This window comes from Benincasa hispida, chromosome 5 (assembly GCF_027475165.1).
Source record: "Benincasa hispida cultivar pf3 chromosome 5, pf3_genome.v1.1, whole genome shotgun sequence".
Classification (NCBI taxonomy): Eukaryota; Viridiplantae; Streptophyta; class Magnoliopsida; order Cucurbitales; family Cucurbitaceae; genus Benincasa; species Benincasa hispida.
In genome coordinates this window covers 4,915,827-4,941,862 of record NC_143482.1, presented here as the reverse complement: position 1 = coordinate 4,941,862, position 26,036 = coordinate 4,915,827, and the positions used below count along the sequence as shown (strand labels likewise).

Below are 26,036 nucleotides of genomic sequence, written 5' to 3'. Positions count from 1 at the left end.
AGTGTAGGAAGCTCTCTGGCAAAGAACGCAAGATTATGTTAACCTTGCTGCCCTCATCGATGGTAGACCCATTCAATTCTGCCACATTAAAGTGGACCATCATGTTTAGCATATATTCACGAACAGAGGTGTCTTCTTCCATTTTGGAGTTGAATATGTATTTAAGAGCCTCATGCATAAGTTGTTCGGACGGTTGTCCAAACATCCCCCACAGGGACTCCATGATCTCACGCGCTAAGACCATAGGCTCATGTTTCTTAGCCAAGACTTCAAAAAGACTTGCCAAGACGTAGGCTCGAGCCTTCTCATTCGCCCTTGTCCATCGCTCGTATGCCTCCCGAACATTTCGAGTGGCATTAGGAGCTGGAGTAGGAAGACAAGCCTCAGTGAGAGCGAACATGAGATTCTCGATTATCAGGATCGTCGTGATCATGTGTTTCCATGTTGTGAAATTATCGCTAGTAAGTTTTTCAACGCTTAACAATGCTAATGTGGTTGTTTCCATTTGAAAATGTTGTTGAAAATACGAACAAAATTTGATTAGATTTTGCTAAACCACTTTTAAACCAATCAATTTTGCAAAATAGTTTCAAGTACCCTAAGTTATAAACTTCTATTTTGCAATAATGCCCCAGTGAGGCAGGACAAACGCCACCGGTGGGGTGATCAGTTGCCCCTTCGCTAGGATGAGACATTCCCAACCATTAGGTAGAACCAACTCTTGGAACTGAACCTAATAGCCACCATTTTTCGGTCTAGAATCGTTAACCTTTAACTATTCCACATAAGTGTAACCCCTCGCTTTCGGTGCCAAAGTCTCGCCCTAATAAGCCCACGTAGGGAAGAAGCAGATTAGGACAAAAGACTAAGTTACCTTATCCTCTTATAGGAGATCAAATAAAGAAACGTGCAAAACTGTCATCCTTTAGGGGGACACTCCCAGGGTGCCTCGAGGCGATGCACAGTAACTTTATTCAACCTAACGAGGGAGACCGAGGAATATGTTGTCGCACTTCCCACTTAATATGAACACTCTCTCCATCCACCTTGATATTGACCTACCCAAACACCATCCGTTGGGGAGACACGCCAAAGATGTCGCGAGGCCGAGGGTAGATCTCACGGTGTGGACTATTTAGGAGAAACGTGAAAGGTTTAAGTGAAGCATCTTATGCCCCAAGTACCTCCCATTGTGTTCTACCTAGGGGTTCATTAACCTAGATAATCCGGCTACTGATTTTAGTCTAAGTTGTCTTTTTAATCCCTGCTCATAAACAATGTTTGTCTATGAAATATTAACAAGTTCAAGTAGTCACATTTAAATACTTTAATGAACTATCTTTAACTTGCATGCATGCATCAAATCTATCTAATTCACCTTTCCAGGTAAGTTCTCAGGTAGGGGTGTTACGTTTCTGTCAACTTAAATACCCCAGCCTAGACAGAACCCGCCTTAAACAAAAGGTCCCTTATAGATAGATTTGCTACACTTTAACCTTTTATTAGCCAATTTAATCATATTAAACTGATTAAAAGATTAAAGCCTTAGGGTTACTAATCATATTAGAACCGTGATCTTGGGTCTATGTGATCTAAGTTTTAAACATTTTAAAACCATGAATTAAACCTAAGTGAGCATGCATATCTTTCTTATTTCTTTTAGTTCTAATTTCTCTTTAACTTTTAAAAAGAAACAACTAAAACCATTGCGCACAATAAGGCATTTATAACATTTATAAAGTAACCTATGTGTCATGCTTCATGCAATGTCCAGTCATTACTATATATTACTTTTATATAACGCGTAACAACCAAGCAAACATGTTATCATTCACTCTTATACTATAAAAATTATAATATAAAGATGATGCATGTCAATGCTTTTTATGCATACATAAATATAACTCTTATATTATATGATGCATGAGCATGCTCTTACATAATTAAAATCATGCTTCTCTAAATTATAACAATTACAATAAAGAGATGATGCATGACCATTGCATAACCTAAGGTGGGATTTACTATATATGCATACCATATGACATATAAAAACATACATTACATGTAATAAATAAAGGATTAATGGACCGAGATGAGCCTTTACAAAAAATCGGAATGAAAAAACCCTATCTATTACATTTTTCATCGAGCAAACCGGTTCATAGGCGAACCGGGTCTTGAACCACTATGAGGTCTTCATCGTGTAGCAAACTCTAGTAGGTAAACGATCGTCCAGCACGCACTATACGATTGGAGCATAATTAAATGATCTCGTAGACGACGACGAGGCTGCGAAGCCTGATCGTCTATGCAATCGTGTAGCGCGACGACAGGTAAACGATTTACCTTGCATTGCTAAGTGATCGTTTATTCAGTTACTAAGCGATGAAGCTTGTTGACCTAAACGATCGTCTAACGCGTGCGCTTTAAACGATACACGAGCATCTCATCGTCTACACGATGCGTGTAACCATGTAAACGATTTACCTTGTGATGCTAAGCGATCGTTTAGTCAGTTACTAAGCGATGAAGCTTGTTGACCTAAACGATCGTCTAGTGCGCCCGTGCGTTAAGCGACCCGCAAGCATCTCATCGTCTACACGACGCGATACTTAGCCATCGTGTATTCGATTGTCAACCTGATGCAACCAACTCTTGATCGCATTCCCCATCGTTTAACCGATACGTTCATCAGCGATCATGTACTCCTTCATCTTTACGATGCGATCAGCAGCGATCGCGTAGAACATCTTCTGCACGATTTAATCAACCCTAGATCGCCTCCTTCCTCGAAGAACAGCAACGTTTGCCCAGATCGCGTACCACGTTTATGCAACGCTTGCACAGATCTGTTTCTTCGACGAACGACTCAAAACTTCAAACAAACTTTGAATATAGACTCGATAACGATATTACTGCCCATGATACCAATTGAAGGATCTCATATCGTAGAGTTCCATGAGCGCGTTACGATCGCTCTGATCTCACAGTGATCGAAATTCAACAATATACATTCAACATACAGTTATGCAAATAAATATTAATTATCAGCATGCTAAGAACAAGATAAATAACAAGGGAGAGAGTTCCATACCAGTTGAAGACATTCTTCACACTTTGGAACTCCAATGCAGCGGAAACCTCCACGCGATCTACCAACACCCAGTAGCAGCATCGACAACAGCAGCACGAATAACGCACGGACACGAACGCCGCAGGGACGACACCACCACAAAAAAGTCCCGGGTATTCTCGGAGTGAAAACCCAAAGGGTGATCTTTTGTGAATTTGGTAGAGAAATGAGGAAACACGAATCGTGTAGGCGATAAGCAAGTGGGAGGGAAAAAAGCGCTATCGCATAGCACGCTACTTATCGTTTAGGAGAAGCTACATGATTGTGTAGGATTTACTGAACGATCGTTTAGCAAAATCAGCACACTATACAATGGTTTAGAGAAACTATCCGATCGTGTAGGAAATAGCGTGCAATCGTTTAGGCGCGAGGTAGACGATTGTTTAAGCTGAGAGGACTATCGTATAGGCTCTCGTTTTATGTAAGTGATCGTTTACAATTCTCCAATGCGATCGATGAATGGATAATTACAATTCTCCAATGCGATCGTTTATATGATAATTATCCCACGAATTCTTTTGGAAGATCGACGAATGGAGCAAAAATGAAAACTTTTTTCATTTTTATTTCATCGGTTACAATAACCAACTCATTCCCACTAACCCACGTCCAAACGCGATTTTTGGATTAATTATCATATAATTAATCAACTAATTAATTAATAAATATAATCATATTATATTTTATTCTATAGTTTGATATCACATATCTACTATAATATTTTCTCCTCTGCTTGATATAAATCATATTTATATCTAATTTCCTCTAAAATAATGTATCTCATACATTTAGCCAATTATATCATATATAATTAACCAGTCCAATTAATCATATATAATCGAACTTCTTCTTGTCAATTTGAACATTTCAAATTAACCAAAATACTGGTTCTCGACTTTATCCAAGCTACCCAGGGGACCTAATGGACCTGTGGCTCAAAGCTCTAACGGTACATGAATAGCTGACTAAACTCTTTAGCCACGAGATCCACCATCCGTTAACTGTCAGACATTCTATAAAAGATCAACAGCTGAACTCTTCTTACCACAGATATATTTCTGTGTTCATCGGATATAACCAATCATGAGTACGATGACTCTTCACAGATGCTCATAAGTACAACTGGGCCAAATTACTGTTATGCCCCTGTAGTTACATCTCACTTCTTAAGTACCATTGATTCCTCTAATGAACAATACAACATAGTCCAATCCAACTATGTGTGAACACCTCTCAGGCCAAGAGAAGGTGTGTGGCGCCACATCGTTTAAGCCCTGGAATCAGCCCTTATGGGAGCTGTCTATCTGCTTACCCTGCCTCGGGGAAGGAGTAAATTTTATCTTGTGTAGCTGAGTTCCCAGCTCCCAAATCAGATGAATCCCCAAAATAATAGATTTGAATCGGCGAACTGGCCACTCGCACCCATACAAATCAAAGGACCGCCCTCAATGGCAAGAGTTTCCAACTCACTCAGGATTGAGGTCATGTTACCTATGGTCATCCTAGTGAAGTGAAGTCTCTATCATGAACGGTGTTATATAACGAGACGTTAACACTTCGTGGTCAGATCTTATACAAACTCTTTGTATAAGACGCCCCTGCTCGCATGTCCCCAACACGAATGATCAGGATCAGACCATCTATGACAAGTCACAACACTTGTGACCATTCCACAAAGCGGGCCGCATCCGTAGCGTTACCAGGATAAGGTTTTCCTCCTATATCCATATACTACAGACCATTTTGGTTATCACTCAAGGCATGATCCACTTGTATGTCACCACATACATGCTTGAGTCACATACAAATAACCAGGGATTTTATGTTTATTGGTTTGTGGTAAAGCAAATAAAACAAGCAACTGAGCAAAAATCAAGATATGAAGTAAATATCATATATTAGCAACACAAGCATTCGTACATACTGTTTACAAACTATAGGACACGAGACTTTAGGGCATCAACCCCAACAATTATTTCCCAACTTTTAATTTAATTTAAAATAAAATAAAATAATTTCAATAAATTAAACTATAATAATAATAATAAAGTAGAACACTGAGCTTGAAACTGACAAAACATTCAAGTCAAAGATTGAAGCCAAGACCGACATAATCCTCGGGTCGGGCACTAAGATCGAAGCCAATAGAGGGCAGAGATCAAAGCTGGTTGAGCACTGAGTTTGAAACCGACGAAATGTTCACTCAAGCCAAAACCGATGGAATCCTCAGGTCATGCACTAAGATTGAATCCAATAGAGGGTAGAGATTAAAGCCGGTTAAGTACTGAGTTTGAAATCAATAGAATGTTCAAGTCAAAGACTCAAGCCAAGACTGACAGAATCCTCAGGTCGCATAGTAAGATCGAAGCCAATAAAGAGTGGAAATCAAAGCCAGTAGGGCACTGAGTTTGAAACCAACGGAATGTTCAAGTCAAAGACTTAAGTCAAGACTAATGGAACCCTTAGGTCGCGCACTAAGATCGAAGCCAGTAGGAGGCGGAGATCAAAGCCAGTTAAGCACTGAGTTTGAAACCGACGAAATGTTCAAGTCAAAAACTCAAGCCAAAACCAACGGAATCCTCAGGTCGCATACTAATATCGAGGCCAATAGAGGGCAGAGACCATAACCGGTTGAGCACTGAGTTTGAAACCGATGGAATGTTCAAGTCAAAGACTCAAGCCAAAACCGACGAAATCCTCAGGTCACACACTAAGATCGAAGCCAATAGAGCGCGAAGATCAAAGCCAGTTGAGCACTGAGTTTGAAACCGACAGAATGTTCAAGTTAAAGACTCAAGCCAAGGCCGACAGAATACTCAGGTCACGCACTAAGATTGAAGCCAATAGGGGGTGGAGATCAAAGCCAGTTGAGCATTGAGATTGAAATCGACGGAATGTTCAAGTCAAAGACTGAAGCCAAAACTGACGGAATCTTCAGGTCACACACTAAGATCGAAGGCATAGAACGCCAAGATCCTCAAGGACTTAAGTTAGGTAGTTCGAGTTGTTAGATCACTTGAATACCCCGAGATAAAACTGAAAGAAATTACCAAAATCATCGCCTTTTAAGACATACAAAGATCAAATCAAACATTTTTAAAATATAAGAATTCAAAAATTAAAATATTGAATAGCTCAATTATCATCCAACATAAATTAGCGGTCAATAGATTTGTGGTTTGAATCCTCCTATTCAATTATATTAAAACAAACAAAAAAATGAAAATGAAATAAAAGTTTTGCTAGTACATGGGACAAAATGAATAAAATCTAAAAGCATAAAGACCAATTTTCATAATGGTATGTAAGCCTGAATTTAAAAGTTTATGAAATGGCAAAATACAGAAATGAAAAATGTGGGCAGGTTAAGTACAATAATTTCCAAAAAATATATATTGAGCTTCCCAAAACAGAATATACTTTGTGAGTTTGTGAAAATTATGAGGAAAAAAATCAGTTTGAATCCTCTTTCTTTTATTTATAAAGTTAATGGGTTCTAAAATTTAGATTTAAATCATATTTTGGTTTTATACTTTCGATTTTAGTTTATATAAATTATCATATTTTCAAATTTTGTTCATTTTGATCCTTGACGATATCTATTTTAGTTATTGAGATTTTAAAAGGTGACCATTTGGATCCCTCTTTTCAAAATTTTAATAAATTTTATGTACAAGGAAAATCCCGTAATATAAATCTATGGCTCCATTTTAAAAAAATTTAGTGAATGAAGTGTAATCTTAAAATAATTTTTGTTTAAAAAAAAACTAAAACGAAAACGAAAATGAAACTAAAAAGACCAAAGATTGACCATGTTTAATAGTACCTGAACCAAAATAAACATTTTTAGAGTATAAAACCAACCTTTTGCCTCTCTACTCCAAGCTTGCACCATCTGTTGAAAGTTGAAATTTCATTTGATAATTATTAAGTTTTTTGTTTTTCTGTTTTTAAAAAATAAACTTATTTCATTTCAATTTTTTATAATGGTATGCATCCTTTTTTAGTGCAGGAGTTGAATGTCTAGCTAAATTCTAAAAAGAAAAACAAGTTTTTAAAAACTACTTTTTTTAGTTTTCAAATTTTGGCTTCATTTTTTAAAGCAGTAGTAAAAAAGTAGATAACAAAATAAGAAGTTTAGAGGTAATAGGAATGTTTATAGGCTTAATTAAATAAAATAAATAAATGATTATCAAACGAGACCTAAATGATTAAAATTTGATAAATGATCCCATTTGTGACTTGTCATTGAACAAAAAATGAAAAGGTTGGCTCATCATTTTGCCTTATGTATATTAACAATCTATATTATTTTCCACATCTTTTTCAGTTATTGTATGGATTCATATTTTGACATTATACAATAAGACAATCAAAATAAACCTTAATTAGCACCATCCTTGAGGCCATCTGTTTTGATAATCCCATTTCTTGAACCATTTCTTTCTTGAGTTTGAACCTAACAATGTATTCCTCTTCCCTTTCCATGGTAAAGAAAATTTCGACAAAAACGAACCCCCTTTCACGTACTTCGACTTTTGGAGATGTTGTAGTCGAGGTGTGTACGAGACAGGCAAGTAGTACTTGTCGTCATTGTTATTGTCGTCATCTTCTTGAAGAGGAAAGATTTCGTCTCGAGTACGAGTTGAGTTGAGCTTGAGATACCTAAGTTCAAGAGTTTCATGGGGTATGTTTCTAGCTAGCAAAGGAGAAGCTCCACCCCAATTGTTTTTGCCAAGAGAAGGGTGTTGGGGTGTTCTAAATTCTACTATGTGCCTCATATTCTTTTTTCTTTTTACTCACTCAATTAATACTCAAACCAACCAAATTCAGCTAGTTTTTGTAGTAAGAATCTTGGTTTGCTCTGTCTTTTATCTTCTTCTTTGTAGATATCAATGGGAGGAAACTTCCAAGAACTACATTGGTTTCTTCATCAAAGTTGTGACTGAGAGAATGAGAGCTACAAATTAGCCATTAAAATTAGATATGTTAATATATTGAAGAAGTAAAATACTTTATATGCAAACATTTGAGACACTTTATTATTGTTTATCTATTTGTCTTGTAGTTTCAACCATTAAGATCAGTTTTGATTGGGAAAAAATTAGCCAAATGGAGGAGATTATTACAAGAAGTTTCTTGGGATTTCTGTATTGGATTACCTAAATTTCAATTCTTCCTCCACGTGCTCGTGCTTGCACTCAACTAATCTAATATAATAGTGCTCTCATACGCTACAGTTAGTTCTTCCTCCTTCACTTCACGCTCTTGCATTCATGCTTGTCATTCTTTCAAAAAAATGATAAATTATTTCTAACACCAGCAAAAGATTATTTTTCACTATTTTCAAAAGCCTAAGGTCAAACTATATAGACATGAAATTTGAGTCATCCAATCAAAAAACTGAACTTTCTTCATCTAGGTCTCGCAATTGTACGGTGTTTACAATAAATACTACATCTAAATACATAGATTCTAACCACAAATTGGAATCTACTTAAAAGAATAGAAAAGTGTAATAAAGTGACTAATTTGCTACTCACTCCTTCCTGGCTCGTACTCATGTTTGCATTCAACTAATTTGCTAATCCAATTGTGTTCTCACACACTAGGGTTCTTCCTCCTTTAATCTCAAGCTCTCGCATGCTTGCTACATTGGTAAGTTATTTGTGACTTCAACAAAAGGCTTTTTTTCATAGTCTTCAAAATCTAAGTCAAAGGATATATTGGACATGAAATTTGAGTCATCCATACAAAAAACTCAAGTTTCTTCATCTAGATCTCGTAACCTTACAGTGTATACAATAGACATTACATCATGTTTTGGTTTTGCAATACCTAGATTCTTACTACAAATTGGAATCTATTTAAAAGATTAAAAAAATGTAATAAAGTTGAAACTTGGAAGGAATTCTTGTTATTATCTATAGTATATCTGGAAAAAAATGGTAATAAGTTGACTGACACTAATAGGCTCCATCAAGGACAAGGGCAGCGATCAATCAAAACAAAAAGGTGCTCATTCAGTTAGAACTTTGGTATTTTTTTCGTTTTTGGTTAATTTACATTATAGAAAGCTATGAGCTTTGCCATTTCAATTGTTTCTACGAAGTTGGATGCTGAGGAAAAAAAGTGGATCAACTTCTCAGCTCCTTTCTTCACTTAGCTTCTTCAAGCCGAACACGTACCGATTCGGCATTCGACAATTTATTGATGCTGCAATAACAAACCAGATAGGATCTAAGTAACCCCTTGTTGCTAAATAATACATTTTTGTAATATAAGTTCTTGCAAAAGATATGCTTTTTTTCATCGTCTAATGGATGTTTTTCCAAAACTATGTTTAGTATAAGAGTGTAAGATAGAAAAGCTCACCAAACTAGCACATCGCCACTGGATGCTGGCTTCTGAGAAATCCATTCGGGAACTAGTTCGAACATCAAATCTAGCTGCTCTTCAATTTCTCCTACGAGTACAACAGAAGAAATGGATCAGCTCTCCCAAACATGCTAAAACAAATTGGTAGTTAATGAAAATAGGTGTAATTATTTGCTTACTTCTGTCGGTGATATCGACACTGCCAACGATTACTTTGTAAATTAGCTCCTCCCTTGTAATAACTGTACGCTTGTGGAACAAGAAAAAGATAGCATTGAATAGTTTTGGCAGGTTAGCAATCATTTTCTGTCGTCGCTTAGCCTGTGTTATTGCTGGCATTTGTTCTTCTTTTATCTTCCTTTCTTTCTCTCTGATCTGCAAATTGAGAACACGAGAAATTCTTAACATACTGTCATGTTTGACTACAAATGTTAGTTTCGATCAGCACAAACTAAGTGAAAATTTCTTATAAGAGAGGGAATGGTCATACCGATTGCACAAGGCTCGGAGTTAGAACATCTAGAATGTCATCATCGAGTGAAACATCTGTTTCATCCTTATTTCTATCTTCCTTTGTGGGAGTGTCAAATACAAGCGATCTCGAACGGGGAGGACGTCTGACCAACTTGTTTGTTGAGAAAGAAGAATCGTCATCTGGAGTCATGGAACTTCGTTTTGGTGGGGCCATTGCAGGTGTGCTAGCCATTAGCCGAGCTGGGGTTGAAACAAGCTTTGCAGGAGTTGAATCAATATCACTAATTTTTGCAGATTGGTCATCTTCTTTTGTCATGGTTACTCTCCCTACCATATTACTGGGAGTTGTGGGAAGGGGCAATGCTGAAGAACGAACGGGAGAAGCATAGTTTTCAAGACAATGTACATTGCAAGTTGAGTTGGAAGGTAGTTTAACTGGGGAGGAAGGCTTAGTTGAAGATACTGCATCACAAGATTCAGTATCGATATCCATCTCAGCATCGACATAAGATGAAGTTTGGTCAGAAGGCTTTGCAGCTTGGTCAGTTTTTGCCATTTCTCTGTCAACAACATTTTGAGAGAAACGCCGGCTAAAAGATGGTGAAAAATGAGATAATCCTAATAATTCCTTCTGGTGACTTCGGCCAGGAACAGTCATGGTAGATTTAATTATCCGGAAACCTTGATTTTCTTCTGAATGATGATTAAAGGGAATCCCTTCTGTTGATGACATTGGTTGCTTAGGAGCCAGTTGCTCAGTTGCTGTCTTGTCAGAAGAAAACGAGTTGGTTTTTGGGAAAAGTTCTTGACTTCGAAAATTGAATGGATTCGGCAGCAAGTCCTTTGGAACATCATCAGTCTGAATATAGAAGAATGCTTTAGAACATATAAAATTTGAAGGCGCAGGATACAGTATAGTCAAAATACAGGAGAAGAATGACTTCCAAAATGAAAGAAAGAATCCAAACCATCTTGAGTGGTTATAATATGCAAATTACTTAAACTTCTACGATCAGAACTCCTTTGCACACCAACTTTATTCCTAAACTATACAATTCGTGAAGCAACATCCAGCAAGCATCAATGCATTTTGTTTAAAGATATTCCATGACGACTTGTAAACAGAGCAAGTACTTGCAATAATATAGAGGGACCTCAAGTTTTCACATTTCAGACCAGTGACTACAGAGATCTAACAATCTAGGATTCTTGAGAACAGATACAATTGAATACTACATCTACAAATCACATAAGGAAAATGATTGCATACCTCTGGATGAGAACTCTCAAATTCTGAAAGCCGTGCCCTAAACAACTTCCTGAGTTGCATATACTGATCCTCCTGACTCTCTAGGACGCCAAAATTGAAAGATATGTGAAGATCAGGCTTCATACAGCAGGTCCGCTCATCATAGACCAGGACCTTCTTGAGCACAATTGCTTCAGGTAAAATAAACTTCAATTGAGCCAAATGACCATACGAAAACCTCCTGCACTCATAGCCATCAAATTCAAAATCAGAACACACAGTATACTAGAGATATTCTCCCTGAATCATATAAGAAGTCTAAGAAGTACATGCCACAAAACTAAGTAAAACTAGAAGGATTTGAAAACAGTCAACACAAAATCGTCAATCCTACAAGGATGGACTTCCTATATCAGGACAAACACAATCCCACTTCACAAAAAAAATCTTATACTCAGACCAAGATCCATATACAAACGAGTAATACTTTTTTACGAGTTAACAAGAACAAAACTCACAAACTTCTTCGGTATTACTTAGGCACCCAATCATTCAAAAAATAGTACATTAATCTGCACTATCAACACACAAATCGATGGAGAGGAAAAGGCAGAATAAGTACCTCTCAGTGAGGACTTCAATCTTAGGGGATACATTAGAGAAGTTGGAAGCTACACCTTTAAATCGTAACAACCGCATAGCAGAATCCAAACTATCAAAGAACTTACACAACATCTCAAATCTGCAAACACCAAAGCAACAAAACTCATTCAACAAACATTCAAACTAGATCTACCAGCCAACAATCGATCATCCAAATTCGAGATCAAGAAACAAAAAAACTTACTTCTCAGGCAATTTCCTAGACTTATCAACAGGAGTCTTGGATCTAGTAGATTGACTTTCATTCTGCCACGAATCTATCTGTCTTCTAACCGATTTACTCCCTTCAGTACTCAGATCACGAGACGGCTGACGATTAGATTCACCAACACCCCGAGCAGCTCGCCTAACCTCTTTGATTGAAAGCGCAACCCTGCGGTTCCTAGTTCTGGTAGAGAGCTCCGCCGGCTTCTCCGGCGTCTTGGAGCTCAAAGATTGTTGATCTTCAAACAAGGATTTGGAGTTGGAACGCAAAGTTTTCTTCGATTTGAAGGGTAAAGTTGATGATGATGAAGAAATCTTCCCTGAGGCGTCCTCCATCGTTATCGATTATAAGAAGGGAAAAATGTGATTTAGGGTATGAAATCTGAGGGGGTTTATATATGGGATGGGTTTTGGCGGGAATGAGGAGCTAGAGCTGCTCTGTCAGCTTGCCACGTGGTTCCCGCCAAAATAACCCGTTCGTTCCCGCGGAAATGTTTTGGGTTGTTTGGAAGCTGGATTAGTATAAACCGGAATATCGGCTAATTCAATACTTAATCGGTGTTTGCGTAAAACCCAGCTCGAGTGAACGTTGGTTCCCGCCAAATATTATTTTTGGCTTTGTTTGGAATATGGCTAAGTGTAGCCTGATTGTTGGATAAAGTAATACTAGGATCAGATTCTCTTGGATCTTGGGGAACGTGGGCCAGTCTGGAACTTCATTTTAATTCCCATTTTGTATTAATAGTATTTAGGTTGAGTAATGATAAATAAGGAAAAATATTAATTTTGACCCAAAACTTATTAAGTTATATCAATTTGGACCTAAATATTTAATTTCATTAATTCAAATACTAAAATTATAAGTGTTGCAATTTTAATGCTCAATTCAATTTTAGATAATATGTCTATTGCTACTAGTTTTAACCAAAAAAAAAAAAAAAAAAAATCAATTTATACTCCTAAATTCTGGGTGTTGTATCAAATTAAATCAAAAACTAATAATTGTATTAATTTAAACTATGAACCTTTGAATTGTATCAATTTAAACCCCAAACTAATAATTATATCAATTTAAATCGTGAACTATTATAAGTGTATCACTTTAGACCTTAAACTTTCATAATTGTATCAACTTAAACCCTCTAATATGTTTTGTTTGGATATATTTATGAAAGTTCAATGTTTAATTTGATATATTTATGAAAATTTAAGGTTTAAATTGATACACTTACGAAAGTTCAGGGTTTAAATCGATATAATTATTAGTTTGGATAGTTTGGGGTTTAGATTGATGTAACTCCGAAAGTTGAGGGTTTAAATTGATACAATTTTTAGTTTAAGGTTTAAATTGATACAACTTCAAAGTTTATATTAGGAGTATAATTGATATTTGCTCAAAACTATATATATATATATATAATTCTTCGTAAATTTAATAATTTCAATAAAAATAAAGTTTTGCACAAAAATAAGTTGACCGATGCACAAACTAAATGTTGAATAGCATTTCCAAAATTCATAAATTCAACGAAGAAAAAGTTTCGATGTTAAATTTCCTTTCAAAATTATCAATTTCATATCGTATATATGTGTTTGTAATTCAATTGAGTACATAAGATAACACTTTTTTTTAGATATACTTGGAGTGAAAATGTATTAAATGTTTAAAATAACAACATTTTTAATGTTTGTTAAAATGTCCACCTTTATGTTTAATTTTTCTTCCTAATAATATTTTTATGGTAAGAAAATATATTAAAATAATAACATTCATTATTTTATAAGATTTATTAAAAGTACATAGACTAAAATGGAATTCATCGATTTGACACGACATTTAATGACTAAAAGGAGGAGATTGGAATTTAGGGCTTGAGATTGGAACTTGGTTTGGTCAGTGGTTGAAGAAATTTGCAACATATCCAAGGAATATCAATTCAAGATTTGATGTTTGAAGCTTAAACTCTTTAGAAGAATGTATAGTAGGATTCCTTTGGTTATGAAAAAGTTTGGATATTATGTTTTTATATTAGTTATTACATTTAATACATTTGTAAAACTCGCATCTTACTTTTCTCTTTTTAATCATGTTTATTGTTTAAGTTAAGCAAAGTGTTGGGTTAAATATTTAAGTTAGATTGGATTTGTGTATTTTGAGGTAAAGGATAAGTTTGAAGAAGGAAAACGTTTAAATATGAGAAACTTGGCTCTTGGATACTTATTGAGCTAGCCTTACAAAAAGAAATTCTGGCTAAGTGTTAGTCGTGATGAGTGGTGGCCAAGTATCGAGTAAGCATAAGGCAGGCATCAAATAAATGTTGTCGAGCACCAAGTATAAGTGATCGAGGAAGGGTCGAGCGTCAAGTATAAGTGATCGAGGAAGGGTCGAGCATCGACATAAGTGATCGAGGAAGGGTCGCGTGTCGAGCAAGCTCCCAGCGTCAAGTTTCCCATCGAGTATCGAGTTCCTTCCATCGAGTCTTCAGCAGAGAACCATCGAAATTTCCATCGAGTAAGGACCCTTTTCCATCGAGATTTTCCATCGAGGATTGAGTTTGCTCGAAACGTTCAGCTTTAAGCTTTTCTTTTAGTTATCCAGACAAATGGCTTAATTTTGGCCCTTAATCTCCATTAGTGGGTGAGGTGGCTTAAGGAGATTTCATGCATAAGGGTTGGACAGTAGTATAAAAGGAAAGAGAACTTTAAGAGCTCGTTTTGGACGATCCATTCGAGCAATCAGACAAACTTGGTATCGTTGGAAAGCTCTTTGAGTCTAGTTTTTGAAGCCAAGCCATTGGAAGGAAGTTTCACCAGAAGAAGGTCGGAAAATGAAGGAAGTAATGATGGGTTCCGTTTTTGGGTGAATCCGGGCCGTCGACGAAGAAATCAAGATCCAGGCTGAACCACATGGAATTTTAAGCTAAAAATTTAAGGTAATATTATTATCACCTTTATGAGTAAGTTTGTAGAAGGAACTTTTGTAAGATAAGGTATGGAGTTTGAGTTACATATTTTGGAAGCTAAACCTAGAAAGTGTTAAACAAGCAAGCAGCTTTGTGGTCTAGGGCCACTGGGAAATATTTAAAGCTCTAGATCAAACCACGAAGAATTTTATACTGAAATTTTGTGGTATCCTTGTTAACACAATTCCGAGCATGTTGGAAGAAGGAATTTTCTTAAAATGAGTTCTGGATTTCGAGTTATTGACCTTAAAATCTGAATCTGGATTTTTTTGGCCGAATAGGCAACTACTTGCTAAATGTGGGCTTGGCACCCCAAAAACCCTACTAAATACTGGGTGTGGGCATCAAAAAGGAGGCAACCTGCTGAATTTTATGCCCTTTTAAATTCTACTAAGTACCCGACACCCTAAGATAAGTTACGAAAATTTGAATGCAAAATGAATAAATATGAGCTTAATTCTGAAAGCGAGTCTAAAAATGGAAACCATGACTAGTAACTAAAGTAATTTGATATGTTCACAGGATTGACATTAGTAGGAGAAGCTCGTCAATCTTAAAAGGATTTCCCAAAGACTGTGGATGACTCTAATGTTTACAAATGTTTATGAATGATTTAACAAGTCTATGAAAAGTTACTTATTGATAGCCTGCCTCAAACGTTTACCTAACTATTTACTTTACTAATGTTACGAATGTTTGGTAGAATAATAACTTATAGAGTATGGATAGTGATGGTCCAGGCATGATGTTCTTAAGTAATTAATGTCTAGTGCTTATGAAGTATGTTGCCCTAGACAAAATCTGAATGGTTAGTGTATGCTACTAGGGAAAGCTAGGTCTATAAGACAAGCTAAGTGTGAGGTTTATGTGAAGGACTCCTAGTAAAGTATGTTTAGCTCAATACCTCGAAGTGGTAACCGAGCTTAAAGACAGTTGATGATAGGATCCTAGCTATGTACACGTAGGGTCAGTATGACTGGGGAGGTGATAACTTGTAGAAATATAAGTTATTTTTGCTCTTAAGTTGGAACAACTAAGGTTTTTAATGATAAATTCTCCTCATTTTTAGAAGAAACACATGTAATTACTCAAAAATTAGCAAACTCATGCAAAATAAGTTTTATTACTAAATACTACGGCACTAACGCGTTATATTGCAGGATTTCAACAAGAAGCTAACGCATGAGTAAGAAGTGTCGTAGGCAAAAGTTCTAATGCATGGGCCATGCGTCGGAGGGAATTCAACGCGGAGAAGATTCATTGATCCAGGCTGATTGTGTCACATCATCACTTGTAAGTATGAGCACCTGTAGCAGGCGGCGTCTGAAAAGCTTTTGAGTGTCAAGCGGCTGACCAGGGCATGGACTTTAATGCTGCCCATCACCAAGTAGAGATGACCAACGCCTATAAATAAATGAAGTCCCTCAAGAGATAGACATATACATACACAGAAATTTATCAAGATTCTCACTCTCTATAATAGTGTAGTCTTAGTTGTAGTCCTTTAGAAGATGTGCTATGGTGCCAAGACGATCAGAAGGGTTGAGAACCACCACCACCGTCAGTTAGGGAGCGAAGGAAGTCAATCTTGAGAAAGACACTTCATCCAACTCCTATACAAGTGATTGTACACAACAGAATTGAGCCAAAGTGATACGAGAGATTGTACTCTGCGGCTTGACTCAGTTCCTTTCATCTCATCTATTACTTTCATTTCATTTGATTGAATATTGCTTTTGTAATGACAATTTGCTTCTTTATAAATTCATATATTTGATTCATCACACTTGCCATTGTTTATTTCTTGTTTATGTTGAATGCATTTATACTTTATGCAAAATCTCATCTCAAATGCTTAAGCCGACTTGATTAATTGGTGAAAGCATCCTTAGCTTAGATTATTCGAAAGAATAGATAAGCCAGCATCAAGTAGGACGCCTAGTACAATTAGAGATAGACTTACTGGTATTTATTGCATTTTGTATTAGCGCATGCATCCTAAAGATAAGTTTTGTATGTTATTCGCATTGAGAAGTGTTGAATAAAGTCTAATCATAAACAAAGATAAGCAAATCATCCCATCTCATCCACATCACACTCTGGTTTGTGTACACACATCTTAGATCGACGCATACCACTTACATTAAAATCCATTTTCGCATGATCCATCACTCACTACTAAACTCTTTTGTATTTTCTTGCACAAGCACAACACTTTAGTGTAAATAACATATTTCTCTCATACATTTAGGAAACTCCTACAATAGCTACAACATAAGGTCTGCGTTAGTTTAACTAAATCCCTAAATTTGACTGTGGACTTACCAGGAACCTAAACTGGATTTATACTTGGGTCTGGTTTAGGAAAACTTGAACGTCAATAGAAGGAGAGTCATGTGTTCTGTTGCACATCTTTAACGCACCAATGCATTACAACTACATAAACGCATCAAAGCATCAACACATCATTTATACTTAGAACTTATTTTTCCAATTTATTTTATACAATACACTCCCAACTCGAATCATGATAGCAACGAACAAGTTTTTGGCGCCGTTGTCGGGGATTCAAAAACAAAACTAGCCAGAAATTTCGTTGTATCTTTTGTAGGAACACTTCAGTTGAGGGAGTATTACAAGCCAAGCCTAAGCTTGTGAATGTTTATGGGCAGGGAGAGCACTCTTGAATTCATATACGACCCCGAGATTGAAAGGACCTTCCGACGTAGAATCCGATCTAATCGTCGTCGAAGGTTGAGGCAACAACTTTTCAAACAACAGAACAGGCAACAAGCAATGGTGAACAATCAAGCAAATCAGAACTTAGATCAGCAACTAGCTCATGCTGCACAAAATCCGATCTTAATGGCGAGCAGCAGCACGCGTCCCATAAGGGAGTACGCGTCCTCTATACTATATGATTTCTCTCCAGGAATCATATACCCAACGCCAGATGGGACGAGGTTCGAGATGAAATCTGTAATGCTTCAAATGCTCCAGACTGTTGGACAATTTGGAGGTGGTCATGGTGAAGATCCTCACACCCACATGAAGCGTTTCCTGGAAACGTGTAATTCATTTGTGATTCCTGGAATCACCCTAGAGGCGATCAGGCTATCTTTGTTCCCCTATTCTTTGCGTGATGACGCAAAACAATGGGTAAGCTCACTGGAGCCTAGTGAAATCACCACCTGGGAGAATTTGGTGGAGAAATTTATGCAAAAATACTTCCCACCTACCACCAATGCGAAGAGGCGTCGAGAGAATATGAACTTTGAACAAGAAGAAGCTGAGACCTTAAGCATCGCATGGGAGCATTTTAAGGGATTGGTCAAAAATTGCCCGAATCATGGACTACCACTAACTATCCAAATGGAGACTTTTTATGGTGGATTGAATAGAGCATCACAGATGGCAGCAGATGCAGCGGTGGCTGGTGGAATTATGGATAAATCTTACACTGAGGCTAAAGAGATATTAGACCGCATTGCTAAACACAACATGGAATGGGTGGACGATACGTATGATGGAAGAGCTGACAGGAAGAAGAGATCTCAGAATGTTAATTCTATCGATTCCAACACAATAGCCACACTTTCTGCACAAGTGGCTACGATGACCAGCCTTTTGCAGAACATAACGCTAGGAAACGCATCAAATCAGCAGAAGGTGAATCAGGTAGAAGCGTTCAGGCAGCCCATGGTCAACTGTGTGGGCTGTGGAGATCCTCACTCCTATGCGGATTGCCGACAAAATCCTCAATCAGTATGTTTCATTAAAAACAACTCATTTCCAATACATATAATCCTGGATGGAGAAACCATCCAAAATTTTCTTGGACAAGAGGAAATCATCAAGAGCACCACCCAGGAGCGAATCAACAGCAAAGGCAAGGACCGCCGCCTGCATTTCAACCAACACATCAACAACATCAACAGTTCTTTAATAGAGGAGGACAAGCGTCGAACATAGGATCTCTGCTTAAGAACCTATTAAAAGAGTACATAGCCCAGAATGACGCGTTGCTGAAAGCCAGGCGTCGTCTATCAGAAACCTGGAAATACAGGTAGGGCCGATAGCGAACGAGTTGAAGAACAGGCAGCCTAGAGTTCTACCTAACAACACTGAAACACCTGGAAACAACAATGAAAAGGAGCAATGTCACACGATGACGTTGCGAAGTAGAAAAGCTCTTGAAAAAAGAAGAATGAATCCAAGAAACAGCAGTTTTTCAAAAGAACGCAACACATGTTTAATGGCAGTAGAAGACCAAAAAGAAAGAACGCCTGAGACCACAAGCCATTTAGAACCTAGTACGTCTAACGCGGGAAAACCTGCGGTGCCACTGAACACACCATTCCCTAGACGTCTGATGAAGAAGAATGATGAACAACAATTCAAGCACTTTCTTGAGCTCCTGAGGCAGTTACACATTAACATTCCACTTATAGATGCCTTGGAGCAAATGCCAAAATATGTAAAAAAAATTAAGGATATTTTGACGAAGAAAAGAAGAGTCAGCAAAACGGAAGTAATCGCGCTAATGTAGGAGTGTAACGTGTTAGTAAGCAACAGTCTACCCAAGAAACAGAAGGACCTTGGGAGCTTCACAGTTCCTTGCTCGATAGAAGGGTTGGATGTGGGACATGCGTTGTGCGATTTGGGAGCAGCATTAATCTTATGCCACTCTCAATCTTTAAGAAACTGGGAATTGGTGAGGTACAACCCACTTCTGTTACTCTTCAGCTCGCTCAGAACTATTAAGTACCCTGAAGGAAAAATTGAAGATGTTCTGGTAAAGATTGACAACTTCATATTCCCAGCAAATTTTATCATCCTGGACTATGAAGCAGATAGGGAGGTACCAATTATCCTTAGACGCCCCTTCTTAGCTACTAGGAAAGTTTTAATTGACATGCATAAAGGAGAATTAACTATGCGCGTAGACAATCAATAGGTGAAGTTTAATGTATTAAATGCATTATAAAGTTTCCTGAAGAAGAGTCCCATGTATGCAAGGTCCTCGCGTTGGAGGAGAACCTGAAAGAACCAGAGCCGCCAAGTCTGAGTGAGTGGCGGACAAAACCAACGCATCCATCACTAGAGGAACCACCAGAACTCGAGTGGAAACCATTACCTAGTCACCTGAAATATGCCTTCCTTGGAACAAATAAAACTTTTCCTGTGATCATTTCCGCGAATCTTACAGAGCCTAACGATCACTCTCTCTTACAGATGCAGAAAAATCACATGCGTGTAATAGGTTGAACGCTAGCGGATATCCGTGGCATCAGCCCTTCTTGTTGCATGCATAAGATCAGGCTGGAAGAAGGGAAGTCGGGATCGATTGAGCCTCAAAGAAGGCTGAACCCTATAATGAAAGAAGTGGTCAAGAAAGAAATTTTAAAATGGTTGGACACGGGAGTCATCTATCCTATATCCGACAGTAGCTGGGTAAGCTCAGTCCAATGCATTCCCAAGAAAGAGGGAACAACTGTGATAGTCAATAGCAATAATGGGCTCATACCTTTAAGGACTATCACAGGCTAGAGCATCTGTATAGACTATAGGAAGCTCAACGCGAAAACTAAGATAGACCACTTCCCCCTTCCTTTCATTGACCAAATGCTTGACAGACTTGCTGGCAAAGAATTTTATTGCTTTCTTGATGGATACTCTGGTTATAACCAGATTTTGATTGACCTAGAAGATCAGAAGAAGACAACATTTACCTGTCCCTTTGGAATTTTTGCGTTTAGACGCATGCCTTTTGGGCTGTGTAACACACCTGGAACATTCCAAAGGTGTGTGATGGCTATTTTCTCTGACTTCTTGGAGAAGATTTAAGTTTTCATGGACGATTTCTCAGTCTTTGGAGACTCATTCCAATCATGCTTAGATAATTTGGAGGCCGTCCTCGCTCGATGCGAGGAAACAAACCTTGTGCTGAATTGGGAAAAATGTCACTTCATGGTGACTGAAGGAATTGTCTTAGGCCACAAAGTATCTAAAGCTGGGTTGGAAGTAGATGAAGCCAAGATAGATGTCATAGCTAAACTTCCACCACCAATAAATGTGAAAGCTCTACGGAGTTTTCTAGGGCATGTTGGCTTCTATCAAAGGTTTGTTAGAGGATTCTCTCAAATTGCGCGACCTCTGAGCGCATTACTACAGACGAACCGACCCTACGATTTCAATGAAGACTGTTGTGACGTGTTTGAAACTTTGAAATATACGTTGACTACAGCTTTGGTACTAATAGCACTGGATTGGACGCAGCGTTTTATTCTCATGTGCGACGCGAGTGACGTTGCAGTAGGAACAATGTTAGGGCAGAAGAAGGGAAATTTGATACATCCTATCTCTTACACGTTCAAAACATTGAATGACTCTCAGGAACACTAAACAACCACTGAAAAAGAAATGTTGGCTGTAGTGTTTGGCATCGAGAAGTTTATATCTTACTTAGTTGGTGCGTCAGCCACCATCTATACCGATCACTTAGCCATAAAGTTCCTAATGAATAAAAATGACGCGAAGCCAAGATTAGTAAGATGAGTGTTACTATTACAGGAATGGAATTTGATATTAATATTCAGGACAAAAAGGGAACCGAGAATCAGGTGGCTGACCACCTGTCTAGGTTAGAAAATCAGGAAATGCAAGATCAAGAAAGTGAAATCAAGGACGCATTCCTTGATGAAAGCTTGTTCAGAGTTAAAGGTAGGGAACCTTGGTACGCGAACATAGTTAATTATTTAACTACCAAGCAATTCCCTGGGAACTTCAACTCTCAGCAAAAGAAACAGTTAGTACATGACAGCAAATTTTATTTTTAGGATGAACCGTTTCTCTATAAATAAGGCCCTGACTCCATAATGCGTCGATGCATTCCGGAGGAGGAGACACAACGCATCTTGGCTGAGTTCCATGACTTTCCTTACGGAGGGCATTTCGCTGGGTAAAGAACCACTACGAAGATCCTTCAAAGCGGATACTTCTGGCCCACCCTCTTCAAAGACGCGAGGGAATTTGTTCCTAAATGTGAACCCTACCAATGCACCGGGAATATTTCTTCAAGGGATGCAATGTCGTTGAACAATATTCTCGAAGTTGAGCTATTTGATGTTTGGGGTATTGATTTTATGGGACCTTTTCCCCTTTTCTGCGGTCAACAATACATCCTACTTGCAGTAGACTATGTATCAAAGTGGGTAGAAGCGGTAGCTTGTGCTAGGAATGATGCGTCCACCATTTCTAAGTTTCTTACCAGGAACATCTTCACACGATTTGGAATGCCAAGAGCCTTGATAAGCGACGAAGGTACGCATTTCATTAATCGCATCATTTCTAAATTACGTGCCAAATATAATGTTAGCACAAGATCGCTACTGCCTACCACCCACAAACGAACGGTCAAGCTGAAGTATCCAATCGAGAGATCAAATCTATCCTGGAGAAAGTTGTCAACGCATCGCGGAAGGACTGGGCACAAAGGCTGGATGAAGCGCTCTGGGCCTATAGAACTGCCTACAAGACCCTCATAGGTATGTTTCCATACTCTCTAGTATTTGGAAAAGCTTGTCACTTACCTTTAGAGTTGGAGCCCAAGGCTTTTTGGGCAGTTAAAAAGCTAAATTTGAACTTGGACGTCGCGGGCGCTCAACACAAACTTCAGCTCAATGAGCTTGAGGAGTGGCGATTGAACGCATACGAGAACAACAAGCTCTACAAAGAGAAGACAAAACGTTGGCACGACCAACGCATTAGTAAGAAAGAGCTTGTTGTTGGCCAAAAAGTTCTATTGTTCAATTCACGTTTGCGTTTGTTCCCAGGGAAGTTAAAATCCAAGTGGTCAAGACCATTCATCATTAAGACAATCTTTCCATATGGGGCAGTGGAATTAACATGGGAGGATGGCACCAACACATTCAAAGTAAATGGCCAAAGAGTGAAGCCATACTTTGAAGATGGCCTAGAATGTCAAAATTCATCTCTTGCACTACGCAAAGCTAGCTGAGGCCTGCGTCGAAGCATCCCTGCGTTCGCATCGATATATATTCCAGGGACACTTCCTCTTTCCTTGTTCTTTTTGCATTCTGTATTTTACCTATGCGTTTGAGTTTGTTGGTTTGTTTGTTTGTCCGTGTTTTAAGATTTATTGTTCTTTGTTATTGCCTCCATAAGTTAGAAATTTTACTTTTTTTTGTAAGAAAAAAAAAAGGATTGTATAATCGAGATGAGAATAACGGACTCGTCAGACTCAAGTCTAACGTATGACCCTAGTTGAAGGGACGCGTCTCGAAAATACAAAGCACTCAAGTGCTTAGAAACTCAAGAACGTCTCTTCAACTTCGCATTTATTACGGACGTCAGGCGCCGCCTGACGCCAGCCCACTCTCTCTCCCTTGCATATAAAAAGACCATAGTCATAACCAAACTATAAGCTTCGAAAACGACTCACCGGTAAGTTCCTATTCCTCCTCGTCTGTTTCGACTTTGCCTCCCCCGAGCCCTCGAAAAACCTCCAAACTCTCTGTCCAAATCAAACCTACACACAGTGGAGCAACCTCCACCTTCCAGCGACCGTCTCGGTTGAAGCCTACCACAACACCTACAAAACTTCCTTCTAAAACCACCAAAGCCATTGCAACCCTTCCTGCCAAGACTTCTCAACCAAAACCCAAAACTACCCTTAAGCCAAAGCCCAAAACACCTTCAAAACCGAGGCAGCGTCCGTCATCTACGGCTGCCAATAAGCCCTATACCAAGCCTGCCCTACCACCATTCATTCCTAACATAACTCCGGTGGGTGCAACGCATGACCCACTTCCAGCCTACCTTCATAATTCCCCATCGCCAGCCGTGCGTCCACCGCCCTAACTTTCAATCCAACCCTTAGCCACCATCTACCCAGTCGAATCAGACGCGTCAAGCCAACTGCCACGTTCACCTATCGTCATATCATCACCTGGGTCGCCTTATACCCCAACAGACACCCCTCCATTTACTCCACCTAGACTCCACTCTGACAGTCCTGCGTCAGAGCATAACCTTGAGGAGTTGGCAGAATTGGCTCGACTGGACGAGCAGGAAGTGTTTGGTGCCATTTTGGCAAGCCTCAATTAAGGCCACGAGGAAGAACAAGTGATGTGTTCCGACCCACCTAACACATCACTTGAATTGGACGAAGCGAAGCGGTACGCTATGATGCTTGAAGTAAAATTAGAAGAAATAGATTGAGAAGAAGAAGAAAGGAGAATTGGCCCAGACGCGTCTCAATCACGCCAAACTGACACGAATGAAGGGCCCTCAAAATAAAAGAGAGTGACAAGGAAAAGAAAATTAATATTGGAGGAAGAAGAAGAGCAATCAACATCTGGCCCTGAGGATGCAACACGTGGGAGTTGCTCTAGGCACGATGTATTAGAGAAGGACTTGGAAGATTATCAGCCCGCAAGGCAAGGGCGAAGGAAGACAGTTCTCCAAAGGGAATTGGAGAATGAATTGAGAGGGCTAGCATGGGAAGCCAAGGAACACGCGGCAGGAAAACGCAAGGTAACTGACGCGTTACCTAAGAAGACCTCGGGAAGAAAGTGCCAATTCAGTGATATACTTGTAGAGAAAGGCTTCTTTCCCAAGCACCACCCACTGACAGTATACATAAGAGAAACAATAAACGCAATACGTTGGGGTCAGTTCTGCGTTAGGCATACACGTATTTGGCCCAACCTCATTCGCATGTTCTACAACAGTGAGTTTGATATGAAGAAGAATATAACCTTTGTTGATGGGTTATTAGTGCGCTTCTCAGCCGACAAGATCAACGAAGTGTTCTACATCGATAGTAATCCGGACGCAGAAGGCAACCACATCTTGGAGCAACCAACGTTGAGCTAACTTGAAGATGCATTAAGAGTGGTAGCCAAGCCTGGAAGCAAGTGGCAAACATCTAGAAATGGAGCAAAGATGCTAGCTTCCAGGAACTTAAACCCAGACGCGAATCTATGGTACTATCTTATCAAGAGGAGCATCATGACCTCAATGCATGATGAAACACTGTCAAAGGAATGCGTCCTGGCTACCTATTGTATCATGCAGTGCATCTCCTTAGATGTTGGAAGAATAATAAGAGATCAGATCAAGGCCATCAAGACCAAACCACAAGGACAACTCTACTTCCCATGGCTGATCTGTGCACTATGTGAACGCGGGGGCATCCCTCTGGGGGATGATCATGAAGAGATCGACGGTCTAATGAATATCAAGTTAGTTAGGCGTTTACTTCACGGTTCGCCGCATCAGCTTGCGTTACCTCCCAAAGAAATGGTAACCAGACCTCGATCATTTAAACGCGCCCCCAAAAGAAGACGTGTCCAGATAGTTGAACACAACAATGAAGCTTCAGGGCATGAAGATTATGAAGTAGAGCTTGAATTTACGGATGAAGACGTACGCCCAAGACTCAACCTTACCCTCCATGACTCACCAATGGCCCCACCAGAAGGGAGTCTTAATCAAACGCATCAAGAACCTACTAACATAGATCAAGACATCCCTTGTTCCCTTCCTTCGCCCTCACCAAGTCCAATTCCCAATTTTGTGCCTCCTTCAACTATCTTTGAACCAACTGGGTTAGGATCGAGCAACGCAGCAAATTTTGAAGACCCAATTGGAAGAAGTGAAGAACCAACACCACCTCAATGTAGTACTGACCTTGAAGAGTTGAAAACTTTCATCAGTGATCAGCTCAGACCATTGGCCGCGTCCATCAAAGGTCTTCAGCAACAAAACTGGGTTCTAAGAGACTACCTAAGGCAGCAAAGAAGACGGATGTAAGACCAATTCGTTTATACAATGCAGTACATCAATCAGGTCTTGGTTGGAATGTTTGCCCTGCCTTCATTGCCTGCCCATCTTAGAAACCCTTTGCGCTTTATGGATGAAGACCCTGGAGAAGAACGTAGGG

At 38.8% G+C, this 26,036-nt stretch overlaps 1 protein-coding gene and 1 non-coding gene across 2 annotated transcripts; both read right to left on the bottom strand.

The window, feature by feature from the left end:
* Positions 1 to 9,025: 9,025 nt before the first annotated feature.
* On the bottom strand, positions 9,026 to 12,475 carry CDT1A (CDT1-like protein A). The gene is made up of 7 exons (XM_039031556.2): positions 12,085 to 12,475; positions 11,860 to 11,979; positions 11,259 to 11,478; positions 10,005 to 10,847; positions 9,694 to 9,889; positions 9,512 to 9,602; positions 9,026 to 9,352 (listed from the first exon to the last, which is right to left on the bottom strand). The coding sequence occupies exons 1-7, from the start codon at positions 12,438 to 12,440 to the stop codon at positions 9,295 to 9,297; spliced, it is 1,884 nt and encodes a 627-aa protein (XP_038887484.1). The 5' UTR covers positions 12,441 to 12,475; the 3' UTR covers positions 9,026 to 9,294.
* Positions 12,476 to 18,319: 5,844 nt separating this feature from the next.
* Positions 18,320 to 18,423, bottom strand: LOC150035859 (small nucleolar RNA R71). The gene has a single exon (XR_016529920.1). It is a non-coding gene; the product is annotated as a small nucleolar RNA R71 (small nucleolar RNA).
* Positions 18,424 to 26,036: the final 7,613 nt, after the last annotated feature.